Genomic DNA, 12906 nt, shown 5'->3' with positions numbered 1-12906 from the left:
CACTCCCACTTTGCCCCCAGCCATCACTCAGAGTTGATGTGAAACCATCAGTGTGGTCATTTCCATCAGCAAAGCTGTGTATAAATCAGGGATGCATCACAGGAGCACATGGAAAGATGTTTCTATTAAACTCTGAAATTGGGGAACCTTCCTGGACCCTCTGCCTGACCAACTGGGCTTTGAGTCTCCTGCCTGCTGCCATCGGGCACTCAGATGTGGTTTGGTAGTAATTAAGTGTATCGTTAATGATCCCATTGCACGCCACGGGACAAAATGGTGTGTCTGCTTAATAGATTAAAGGAAAACATTCTCTGAACAGCACAGGTAAACAAGACACTCATCCCTCAACCTTTCACCCTGGAAGAGCAAGGTTCACATCCCACTGGAGCACAAATAAATAGGGACTGGACTCCCCTGGCTCGCTGCTGGGGGGTTTATAGTCATGGTGAGACTATTTTGGAGCACGACAGTTGGTGGGGATGGGAGAGGATGAATGGGATGCAGGCTTGGAAGGGGCTTGGAGCAGATAAATTCCTTAAATCCCTGCCCATCCAGAAAGTAGCATGGGTTTACTTACAGTCAATACAGTACTTAGAGTGGCTGCCTAAAATTCTTCTTAAAAAAATTAGGCAGCAATGTGGAGTTTCCAGGAGCTTCCACTGCACAGCTCCCATTCCAGCAGCCCCTTCTGCGAGGGCAGAAGCCCACACAACACTGAGATTTCCTGATTTCCCTGTGGCTGTAGGAAATAAATGAGCTGGAACGACTCTGCAAACCACCGGCCTTCCTGCACATCTCTGTGGTGCAGCAGGAGGAAAACCTGTGTGGTAAAGAGTGCCCTGAGAAAACAGCCAGATTTCCCAAACATCCCCATAAACCTTAATGAAGAGCTTGGGAATATCTGGTTTATTTATTACTCCAACCACAGGCTAAAAAAACTTCAGCAAAAGCATTAAATTTGGAAGAGAACCTGGGATATTCTATATTTGCTGCTTTAAACTCACTACACACCAGACAACTTGGGGTTTGGTGAGTATTAATCTTTGTATTTCTAAAATATTTGGATGAAAAAACAGTGCTATTGTTAAATGGAATAATTACCACTAATAAATTATTACTTTTACTCTCTACATATAAAACTACTCTGCAAAAAATGTTGCAATTTTACATTTTACATGGAAATATGAAGATTTAAGGCAGTGGTCAAATACTTACAGAGAGGTAACTGGATAAGGAATGGCTTTGATATACAGCTGCTGCCAGGAATTCTCTTTTTGTTGGTGCTGTTGAATCTCTCCCTTTTCTGGCATTATTAAATAAAGGCACCTGCTCCACAAATCAGCAGAAATCTGGAAAATCATTATCACTCCAACACGGAAACGATGCCCATCACGACAGAACAAATGGGGAATGAAGCCTACACAGGACTTTAAAAAAGGGCTCTATTTGTCAAATTACCAGAGGAAAAGTTGATCTTACTGTTATGGACTTTATCCACTTCCAGGTCACATCAATTAGTCACAGCAGGCTCGTGGAGACTGGAACTAATTTACAACACTCTGAACAGGCCCGCCAGCTTCTGCGACGGATTTCCAGGCAAATATTGGGACTTCAGATGGAACTGCAAAACCACCAGCAACAGAAATCCAGCTTAATGGTTCCAGTAATGACCCATTTTGCACCACTCTGATCGTGATAAGAATAAAGGGAAACATCTCTGTAGAGACCCCTGGGTTATGTTTATCTAATCTTTGAAAAAAGAAAGGAGTCATAAAAGATTTAATAAAAAATATCGACTGTCTTTAAAGGAAGTTTTCAAATGCTTTCCTATCTTTGACAGCTCATTTTGACAGAAATTGATTGTGATAAAGAATTATGAATCAGATAGCAGGGAAATTAAATTAAGCTGATTATTATCTTGTCAGATACATACATTATGTCATGTTCGTTGCTTTAGACTTTTGCAAAGTGATTGTTTCACTCAGGTTTAATAAATTTAGAATATCCTAAGCAATACACACAGGCATGACTGTAAAACATCTTTGTTTTTAGACATTTAGATTTTATTTATTTTGATATTTTTATTTATTTCTATTATGTGTATCACTCTCTAGATTGTTTGGATTATTAAACATGCATGTTTAGATTAGAAATATGCAATATGAAATATTTTATTCTCTGAAATCCCCCTTATTTAGGTAAGGGCTGTGAGCAGCCTCTGTGCTGAGTCTGGGTCTGGCAGCTCTTTGTGGTGACTGGCACCATCGGAAGACCCTGGAAAGCTTTCCCAAAACGTGGATCCTGCAGCCCCTTTGATTTTCCCTTTTGAACCACGTCGTGCAGCTGATCCAGGCTGAGTTCCCTACTGAGGATCAGCAAAGGGAAGCAGGAGCCTGGGAGACTCTCTCAGTGCATCTTCTCCCAGTGAAAGCAGCTCCACTGGCACGTGAAATTGGTAACAGATTGTTCACGTGGGGCCTTTCCCTCAAGGAATGGTAATGAAGGAGCTGCTTCCGAAACAAGCAAGGCCACTGACCCTACTCGGGGTTCCACTGGAAAAATTTTGTTTGAAACGAGAAAGTTGGGAGCCAAGTGCTGTCGTGAGCTCAAAGCAGCCTGAGCAAGAGGTGAAGGTAGAACTGCAAAGAGAATCCTGAAATTAAAATCAATCCATCATCAAACCAAAGATCATCAAAGCTCTGATAAAAAAATTAAAGTTTACCACTAAAATCCATTTCCATCAGTGCATACTGAGTGTTTCCTTATGTATAAAACAGAAGAAATATCATAGGCCAAAAGTAGAATGACAACAGTGAAACCCCACAAGATTTAACTAAAAATGAAATTTAAACCCAAGTTTTAAGCAAAGGTTACTCACTATCCCCCTAACAGATCTCAGAGGCCTAAATTACCCCCAGAGGCAGCAAAAGACTGGTTGAGAGTATTTAGTGCAGACTGACCCCATTCAGCTCGTGGCCCTGTGGATGTGCTGCCCAGCTGGATTTTGGGATCAAAGCCCCGGCACAGCGAGTGGATACTGCCCAAACAAAGGTTCCACGGAGACACTGCTCCCTGAACAGCCTCTGAGACATTTTTCCTTTAACAACTCCAACCAGTCATTTCTCTAGGACCCAGAAAATCAAAGCCTCAGGTGCCCTCTGCTGGCTCTTGAACGACTGAACAGAAATGTTAAAATTGAAGATTTTTAGGTCTGGGGAATCCAAATCCAACCCCAAACTCAAACCCACACCATCTCCTTGCCAGTTTTCCAGTGGTCCCTTGTGCTGTGTGTAAGGACAGAAAAACCCAGAGATGCTTATGCACAGGGTTCTCTCCATATCAGACTAAACATTTTTAAACACCCCATAAAATTAGGGTATATGTTGTTTTACTTAATATTATTACTCCCCAGTTGTCCCATATCTCTTTCAGTAGTACCCTCTTTATTTTCTTCTTGTTTTCTCTCCATAAAGATTGAATTTTCTGGGTGTCTTCCCACAGGAAAGACATCCCATCTGCTTGTCCATCCACGTACAGAGACCTGTAGCAGCCACACAACCTGCACACACACCCAGAATGAGTTGTCTGTACAATTTTATTTTCCACCTGCAGTTACATTTACAAACTGTCCCATACAAGTAAAGCAGTTTTCAAAGTGAACTCAACCAGAGCTACAAAAATTATTCTCCTCTCTATACACGGCACCAGCTTCAGAATTTATGTCTATACACAACTGCTGATTATGTTTAACAAAAATTCACTATTTTTTGGCTCCAAGGATCTCCACAAAGGCAACTTGATAAGTTTTATCCCGTTGCGATCATGACATGAAAGTTCTTGGTTTTGTTTTGCTTCCCTCTCCTTTCATCTGAAGCTTTGCATGGCTTTGTTTTGGAATTCTAATGAAGACAAAGCTACCACAAACCAGCAGGTTCAGAAACAGGACAAAAATGCTGAGCAAATCCATCCAGCAACATTTGAAGCAATGTTTCACTTTAGATGTGCCTGCTCATCAGCAGAAATATTGAAATTTTAGCTGGCAATAAGGTTCCAGAAAAGCACAAACAAGTGATTTAACATGAAATTAACTTTACAAACAGTCAACTTACAGAGACAAAACAAGGTCAGAGTGAGGAGCCAGAGCTGCTCAGGGAAGAGAAATGTTTTGGGAAGCCTGAAGGGCGGAAGAATGAAACTCAAATATTGCTTTAAGAGTAACTTTCAGCTTTAAATGTTTCCAAATGACATGAGAAAAATGTATGTATTTAAAATATAACGTCAGCCTTTCTGGATGCAGCTCCCAGCCAGGAGTGAAAGCATTTCCCCAGGAGAGGGCAGGAGTTCTGCACAAAGGAGCTGCCAGCCCCAACCCTGGCACAGCTGAAATACACAGCAGCTCCTGGAGTGAAGCCAACAGGGCAAAAATTTCCTGTCTCAAACACCTCTTTCTGCCTAAGCCTCTTAGCACCACAGTCCTCCAGACATAACCTTAATTATGTCAGTCAAACCTTTGTATTTGTTAATTTATTTCAAGAGACAACACTGGAAATCTGCGCTGGCTCTGGAGTTCACCAGCCTGGGAGAAGATCAAAACTCCACAACAATCAATAAAATAATGAAGCTTATTTAACATTTCTGTTGCAGCAATCTCACTCCCAGTCTATTTTTAAACCCCTCCAAGGCTCACAGCAAGGCAACAGACTGGGAAAAACAACCATGTGGGAGCTCAGAATTGCTGTCTGACCCTCAACTAATTCCAGAATGGCCCAAACCAGCCTAAGAGCAGCATCATTTTTAACATTAGAAGTCAGACACAGTAGCTGGAGCTGTCTGCTTTCAGACACTGAACCCTCAGGAGTTCATGGGCAGCTCTGAGTGAACTCCAGCGTGGAGTGATTCCATGGCAGGAAGCTTCCAGCACTCTCATGATATGAAGTAACTGAATATTAAAAAGCTGAAGGAAGTCCAGCAAGGCAAAGGCACACACACAGCCACCCCAGCTGGGTAACTGGGTTGCATAGATACAGCATGAGCATGGTTACAATGAGCAGAAGCAGCCAGGGAAGAAAATGCAGGAAAAAGTCCCTTTCTGGGATGTTTTATTAGTCATTTGAAGGGATCATAGCCAGACTACAGCTGTCAATATGTGGTTTTTAAACACCTTCCAACTTCTCCTGCTTACAGGAGGAACACTCAAGGTGTTTACATTTATTTTAAATGTCACTTTCTTTCTAACAAGTGAAAAGATCCCATTTTAAGCTCATGGGTTTAGTTCAGCTGCCAGTGAGAGAATCCCACATTTCAGGCTGTTTTGTCTATCTTCTTTTCCTTACTGTATTTTTACAGCAACCTTGATTACTTCAGTACATAACATCCTGCTCAACCCTTGTGGGTTATTCAAAATAATGTCTGAAACTGCTCTGAAATGTTTCATCATTTTTGCACATTTTCACTGAAAAAATCCTGCTTGAATAAAAAAGTGAGTTTTTTCTTTTTCATTAAACAATTCCCTAACACTGGAAAACCCAAGTGGCCCTGAACACCAGGCAATCAAGAACCAATTCCAAGCCTGGTGCTCCACACCTTCCCTCACCCCTACAAAGACAAAAATAAAAATGAGCCCAAAAAAAATCAGGAAGAGAATTTGAACGTCACTGTTTATCACAACACATCACAAGTGGTCTCAGGTACAAATTTCTACAACCATTTCTTATTTTACAACTGCAACAAGAGTTTGAAGCTACTGAGAGCAGCCAGACTCTCTTACTATGCAGAAATATAAAGGGACTGCTAAAATTAGCTCCTCCATACAACCAGAATATTAAAAACAATGGGATGTTATCTGCAGAGAGCAACAGACCTGGCAAAGAGTCCAAAAATATATTTTATTCCTCCTGTGCTGAAGTGATGCCACCATACAAGTCTCCAGTTATATGAAATCAGCTTTTGATAACTCATTTTTGAACTAAACTGTTAATTTCAGCACATTCATCCTAAATTTTGAAGACTAAAAAACTCAAAGTCCACTTATTTGTTTCAACAAGTGCATTTTCCAGGAGGTCCACGCTGTCCATCCCTGTGTGTTCCAGGAGTTTGGCTCTGTAGGAAAATGATCTACAGCAATCATCTGAACTGATACATCAGTCCTCCAACCAGAAACAGTTCTCATCATTTAAAAAAATCACTTCATAATTTAAAATATATCTCACTAACACTCTGCTTTGCTTGGAACTAGAATATACCACCATTAGTAGCTGACTTAGAACATCAACTTGAATTTGTGAAAAAAGCTTGCAAAAAATAGATCAACTTCCAAATGTACAGAAAAGGACATCAGAGCTGATATTTTTGGGTCACTTAATGTATTTTAGAAAGAGTAGCAAGCTGGGAGTGAAGTACCCTAGATTACAAATATTCAAACACCTAAGTTGGACTGTTTTACACCTCGAGTGTAGTGCAGGGTTAGTTCCAGACAGGGAATTTGGAAGCAGGTCCAAAGATCTGCAGCTCTGTTCACTTAGACTTGATCACGTAGGCGGGCCAGTCTCTGTGACAGCTCATCCTGCACAGTTGGAAACAAAAAGGGAAAACCAACCATCAGCAACAGGAAAAGCATCTTTGCCATCTCATGTCCAGCTGATGAGAAATTCTCTCATGGCTTAACAAGATTGGTTAAAACCTCAACCATGGATGTGAGGGAAGAGTTTCAGAACACAAAATTAAGCAGAGAGAATTTTTTCAAAGAACATGGGATATTTGACAAGACAAGGGGGCTGAAATCCTTCCCTGGGAAGGTGGGGAGGCCCTGGCACGGGATGCCCAGAGAATCTGTGGCTGCCCCTGGATCCCTGGGAGTGTCCAAAGCCAGGCTGGACAGGGCTTGGAGCAACCTGGGATAGTGGAAGGTGTCCTTGCCCATGGCACTGGATGAGTTTTAAGGTCCCTTCCCTTTAACATTCAACAAATGTATTGGTAAGATTACTTTGATAGCAAGACTTTTAATCACACAGTTTTATTGGAGCAGCTGAAATAGAATTTAGCAATTTAGCATGTTGTTTTGACTGAGTGAAGCATTAATTGTCACATCCCATTTCTCCAGAAAACATTGACCTCACTGAAATCCAACACTTACCTGCTCTGCTGAGGCCACGCTGGTAGCAACTGAACCTGTCTGTCCTTGAGGTAGTTCCATGTTCAGATCAAGGCTACCAGGGGAGAAGAGAGCAAACACCAAGTCAGGCACGGGTGGACCAAGGGGAAGCACAGTAATTGAGGCAGAGGAATAATGAGACAGCACCCCCTGAACACTCCAGAGTTACACACGCTGCTGAGTAATTTTGACTCACTACCAGGACAAGTCAGGTATGTCCAGAGGTAAAAGGAAAATTGTGTTTTTTCTCTGCTTCCAAGAGACAGGTTATAAAACAAGGGTATTTGATCTTAGATATAATCAGCAAGGGTTTTGGGAACCAAGATTTATTCTAAAGAAATAGAAATTTCACCTACCCTGCTTCATCTGCCATTTCCTGCAGGAGCATATCCACTTGGTTCTAAAGGAAAACAAAATGGATTGTTGCATTTGGAGTTTCTGACAACCTCTTGTTAGATTTACAGAGAACAGGAACTATTTTAACAAAACTGATTTAAAGGTAAATGCCTTTGGCAGAATAGTTTTGTGCTTAACCACTAGAAGGTATGAACTCAAAAATAAGGAGCAGAGGTGCTCAGCAATTAAAATAGCATTAATTGAACTCTGGCTTGTAAATAATGCTACAGAATTCAACTTATCTGTAGAAAACCCCAAACATATACCTGAGTGTTTCAAGTGTTGTTAATGAACAGTTCAGACACATAATTTAAGATCACCCTGCTAAAATATATTTTATCATTCTTACTTGTGGCGTTGTTAATGTCGTAGTGTTGCTCATTGTGTCTTCCATCTGTTGTGTCTGAACATCCAGTGTCTCAAACTGATGCTCAAATTTGTCCATTAGTGCAGATATCTATGAAAAATATGAATCAAATCACTTATCTTCAGATTACAGTGAAAATACATCTCAACTGGAAAACTCTTGACTGAATTTCCCTTTTAAAAGCTTGTCCCTTCTGCTTTTGATGTCAGCTCCAAGAAAATGAAGTGCATTTACCTTTTCCAAGTTCATACTCTTCAAGGTGGCATCCATAGACTTCACCACCCCCGCCATCGACTTTGTAACCTGAAACATGGGAAAGGAAATTATTACAAGGAAAAAGGAGCAGCTTAGGAACAAATCCTTCCCTGTGAGGGTGTGGAATGGATTCCCCAGAGAAGCTGTGGCTGCCCCTGGATCCATGGACGTGTCCAAGGCCAGGATGGACAGGGCTTGGAGCAATCTGGGATAGCAGAAGGTGGCCCTGCTCATGGCTGGGGGTGGCACTGGATGGGCTCTAAGGTCCCTTCCAACCCAAATTATTCTGAGATTCTGACATTTCCTACCCAGCTCTCTTATCTCTGTCCACAGAGATAGGAGGGAACATCCTATTGCCATCTGGAATGTCATATTTTAAATAGCTCCTCCCAGCTCTAGAAATTAACTCAGCCACCTGAAATACACATTCTGAGGCAAAATTCACTAAAATAAGCTTTATATGGCATTCATTTCTGTAGACTTGAGACCTGTCACTGTTAAGGATACAGGTCCACAGGTCACAATAAACTTTCAAGATGAAGAGCAGTAAATCAGTTTACCTTAAACAGCTATCTATTGGAATCACAACCCCTACCTCATGACTTTACTTTGTGAAATAATCCAAACAGCAGCTGCCAGAGGAACTCCAGCAGCCGAGTTACTCTTGGCTACCTCTAAAACTGAAAGCGAAAGCTCCCAGCTCCTTGCAGCTGGGCCAAGCCACTCCAGAGAAGATGAGAGGTCTCCTCGTGGCCCCTGCAGGAGGGGCAGGGCCTCACCTTGCCCATGGTGACAGCCGTCTGCACCCTGGCTGCCACGGCGTCCACGCGCGCGCTCATGCGCAGGAAGTTGATGGCCTGGTTCTTCTGGCGGATGGCGTTCTCCGCGTGGATCCGCGCCACCTCCATGTTCCCCTTCTGGATGGCCTTGGCAGAGACAGACACAAAAGGACACTTTTACCCTTCCCTGCTCCTGTACAGAGGATTTCTGTGCAGTCTATTTTGGCTTTGAAAGAAGCATTAATTAGTCACTATATCTTTTCCTATTAAAAAAATAAACAAATCCCTCTCTCCCCCTACAAACATTTCCAGGATGAGAACTCCTAACTTCTTTCCAAGGAAGGCATTGGAAAGAATGCACTTCAAATAGGCAGTTTTGCAGAGCTACAGGAACATAATTTGTTACTGAAAACAGTCTCAGTCTCAAGACACACACAGGCACAGGTGGTACTGCTGTATCTCATGGGCAAAAACAACACACCAAATCAACTCAGTCTCTCTCGTCACTACTTCAAGGACTCAAAAGCTGTTTTGAAATTCCTCTCCACAAGCACATTTAACTCAAGCTGATAAACATGAAGTAGTTTTAACTCTGAGAACAGTCTCTACCAAAGCACCTACAAGACAATCCTCTAGGGAAGCAAATGCCACGAGCCATCCACGAGGATTTGTCCTCATGTTTATTAATAAACACAGGAATATTTATAGTCACATACTTTAAATCACAAACATTGACTACATGATTATTACTATGCACACCAGGAAAACAACAACACACCTGATGTCTTCCTGCCCTAACAGGCAAGCAACAGACCTAAACATTTGGCTCAGACTTACCTTCTTAATTTTAGCTTTCTCTGCCTTTTCTTCTTTGTCGCATTTTTTGGAGTTTCTGTTGAGCTCCTTTGCAGCAAACTTCAAATTAAACAGGTGTTCTGCAGTGTAAGTTAAGGGACTAAACCTATTTCAGAGTGATAAATCCAGCCACCAAACACCCCCCAGGAGGAACTGAGAGCAGTTCTCTGCCAGTTACTTTCACTCCCACATCCAAAGCCTGTGACTCCCAGTGAAATGATGTGGTTTCCTGACCTGTCTGGAATCTCCCCATCCAAAAAAAACCCCAAAGCCACTGAAGAACACAACAAATGAACTGTGTAACAGCAAACTGGATCAGCTGGCCACGGCCAGCTACAACCCAGCAGGATCTTGGATTTAAAATGTTCTTCCAGCTCCTTCCCAGCCCTGGTCATGTGAGTGATCCCAGGCTCCCCGACAGCTCCATCATCTGACTTTTGGGCAGAGTACTCCAGTCAGGAAGAGAAACTTTAAAAACAAAAGTTCAACTGCTTAAACTGAAAGGTCCAAGTAATACAAGCCTTCAGAGTGATTTGGAATGACTGCATAAAACTATTACTGAGAACACTATTACTATTACAGAGAATCTGTGTGCTGTAAAAATAACAATCAAAAGCATTCTCTTAAAACACTGTTGATGAAAGCTTCCAAATAATATCAGTCCTTCTCAAACAATATGTAAGTAAAAAGCTTTGTAGGTTTCTTTCCCACCACCTGTGGTATCCTAGGAGGAAGATGCAGCAGGTACTAAGATGATTAACAATTAAATGGAAGCACAAAGCTAAACATTACAAGTACTTGAGGTTTTTTCAATATTTCAACCACATAAATTATTCCAGAGCTGTTTTCTGCTTTAAAGTCCAGCCATTCCTCTTACTCTGACAGCAATCTGGGGACATCAGGAAGGTCTTTTGTTATCCTATAAACATCACAGGCAGGCTACAAACAGGTAACACACATGACTTTGCATTTAGGATATCTATCAATGTAGCCACCAGAACCAGAGCAGTTTATTTTGAAATAACTTCCTCAGTTACTCAGCTAGGGAATTTACCTGACATAAACCAGCTCACCCATCCCTGAGGAGCACATTCCTGCTCCTCCCTTCAAGTGTCTTTCTCAACGTGCCACAAACCAAGCAGAACCCAACTTCCACCTCAGTCTGTGACTCACAGTCAGCTGCTGCAGCAATCCCGTCAGTCCCTACCAGGACAACTGGCACTGCCTGCACATTCCAACCACACCGAGACCACTGGAATCCACACTGAGACCTCTGGGCTCTGTCAGAGTTTTCTGCCCCTGTGTGTGAAGATGGTTTTATACAGCAAGAAAGTGTCAGTCAGCCCACACAGACCCCTGCGTGTAAATTCTTTCCAAGAGCAGGAAGCACGGCTGACGTGGTGGCTGTTTGGGGAACAGCCCAGCTGACATCACTCCAGTTTACACACATGTATGCTGCCCCTGCTGCACAATTTGCACTATTTTTAGTATAAATTGTGTTTTCTGCCTCAGGAACTGGGCTGTCCCTCCATCCTCCTCACTCAGCCCAGGCTGCCTCATCACACCTTGGGAAGAGACACCGAACTTCCCACCCACTTCCTTGTCCCTTCAGGGCAGTAAACCACAGAAACACGGAATAACCGAGGTTACAAGGGACCTCTGGAGATCACCCAGTCCAACCCACCGCCCTGGCAGGGTCACCTGGAGCAGGTGGCCCAGGAACGTGTCCAGGTGGGTTTGGGATTTCCCCAGACAGAGACTCCACACCCCCATCCATGGCAGCTGTTCCAGGGCTCTGCCCCCTCCTCGGAAAGAAGCTCTTCCTCGTGTTGAGCAGCAACTCTTGGTTTTTAGTTTATGACCACTGCTTCTCATCGTGGTGCTGGGCACCACTGAGCAGAGCCTGGCACCATCCTCTGACACCGCCTGGAGATATCGTTATGGAATATGAGATCCCTTCTCCCTTTTCTCGTCTTCAAAAGAGAATTCTGAGGCCCCGGCCAGTGTCACGCCCAGCCCTCCCGCCGCTGCCCCTCGGTCCCCGCGTCCACCGCCATGAGGGGGGATTCGCCCCCTCGCTGCCCCGCGCCCCGGGGGCTCCTCCCGGCGGGGAGGCCTCGCTGGCCAGCGCCAGCGCCACCTCCCCCGGCCCGGCCCGGCCCGGCGGCCCCCGGCCCGTCCCGCCCGCGCTCCCGCCCGAGGATACTCTCCATGTTGGACATGCTGGCGGCCGCGGGGGGAGCGGCGCGGCTCCGGACCGGGCAGGGGCAGCGCTGGGCCCGGGCGGCGGCGGCTCCGGCGGCTCCGGGTTCCGGCCCCGTGACGAGCCGGGGCGGGGCCGCGCCTGCGGCTTCGGGCTGGGAGCGACCGGGAGCCTCATCCCGGCCCTGCCCTGCTGTGGGCAGGAGCGCAGCCGGGGACTGGGGTGCTCAGAATCCCGGCCAGCCTGGCTTTGGACGCTTCCAGGGACGGGGGAGCCAGAGCTTATCTGAGAAATCTATTGCAGGGCCTCACCACGTTCACAGGGAGGAATTTCCTCCTAATATTCAATATAAATCACAGAATATCCTGAGTTGGAAGGGATCCACAAAGATCATCAGTCCTGCTCCTGGCCCTGCACAGACACCCCAGCAATCCCGCCCTGTGCATCCCTGGGAATGCTGTCCAAACGCTCCTGGAGCTGTGGCAGCGCTGGGGCTGTGCCCATTCCCGGGGAGCCCGGGCAGTGCCAGCACCCTCTGGGGGAAGAGCCTTTCCCTGATCTCCAGCCTGACCCTGGCACAGCCCCAGCCCTTCCCTGTGTCCTGTCCCAGCACCACAGAGAGCAGCACCTGCCCCTCTGCCTTCCCTCACGACAGAGCTGTAACGTCGCTGAGTGTCCCCTCAGTCTCCTCCAGCTGAACAAACCAAGTGCCCTCAGCTGCTCCTCAAGGCACTTCACCATCTTCATGTCCCTCCTTTGGACATCTCTCCTCTCCTTCAGTTTGACTCCATCCCCCAGTTGTCCCATCTTTCTAGGCCCTTGTAAATAAATAGTGTCTCTTCATCTTTCTTCAGCTCCTTCAGGTACTGGAAGGCCACAATTAAGTCACAAAAAGGTTCTC

General features: G+C 44.7%; 1 protein-coding gene across 1 annotated transcript; it reads right to left on the bottom strand.

Moving 5' to 3' along the window:
* Nucleotides 1-6345: 6345 nt before the first annotated feature.
* CHMP1B (charged multivesicular body protein 1B) lies at nt 6346-12150 on the bottom strand. Its single transcript, XM_064426534.1, has 8 exons — nt 12009-12150; nt 9785-9882; nt 8948-9094; nt 8148-8216; nt 7896-8003; nt 7507-7550; nt 7133-7205; nt 6346-6562 (listed from the first exon to the last, which is right to left on the bottom strand). The coding sequence occupies exons 1-8, from the start codon at nt 12022-12024 to the stop codon at nt 6518-6520; spliced, it is 600 nt and encodes a 199-aa protein (XP_064282604.1). The 5' UTR covers nt 12025-12150; the 3' UTR covers nt 6346-6517.
* Between the last annotated feature and the right edge of the window lie 756 nt (nt 12151-12906).

The sequence above is a fragment of the Passer domesticus genome, chromosome 7, assembly GCF_036417665.1.
Source record: "Passer domesticus isolate bPasDom1 chromosome 7, bPasDom1.hap1, whole genome shotgun sequence".
Taxonomy (NCBI): domain Eukaryota; kingdom Metazoa; phylum Chordata; class Aves; order Passeriformes; family Passeridae; genus Passer; species Passer domesticus.
This window is presented reverse-complemented; position numbering and strand designations above follow the sequence as displayed.

Excerpts from the sequence above, each read along its gene's own strand:
- CHMP1B (XM_064426534.1), bottom strand. Across the intron at positions 8,217-8,947 it reads CGGCTGTCACCATGGGCAAG|GTTACAAAGTCGATGGCGGG; the intron begins GTGAGGCCCTGC and ends CCCATGTTTCAG. Across the intron at positions 7,551-7,895 it reads CGACATTAACAACGCCACAA|AACCAAGTGGATATGCTCCT; the intron begins GTAAGAATGATA and ends GTTTTCCTTTAG.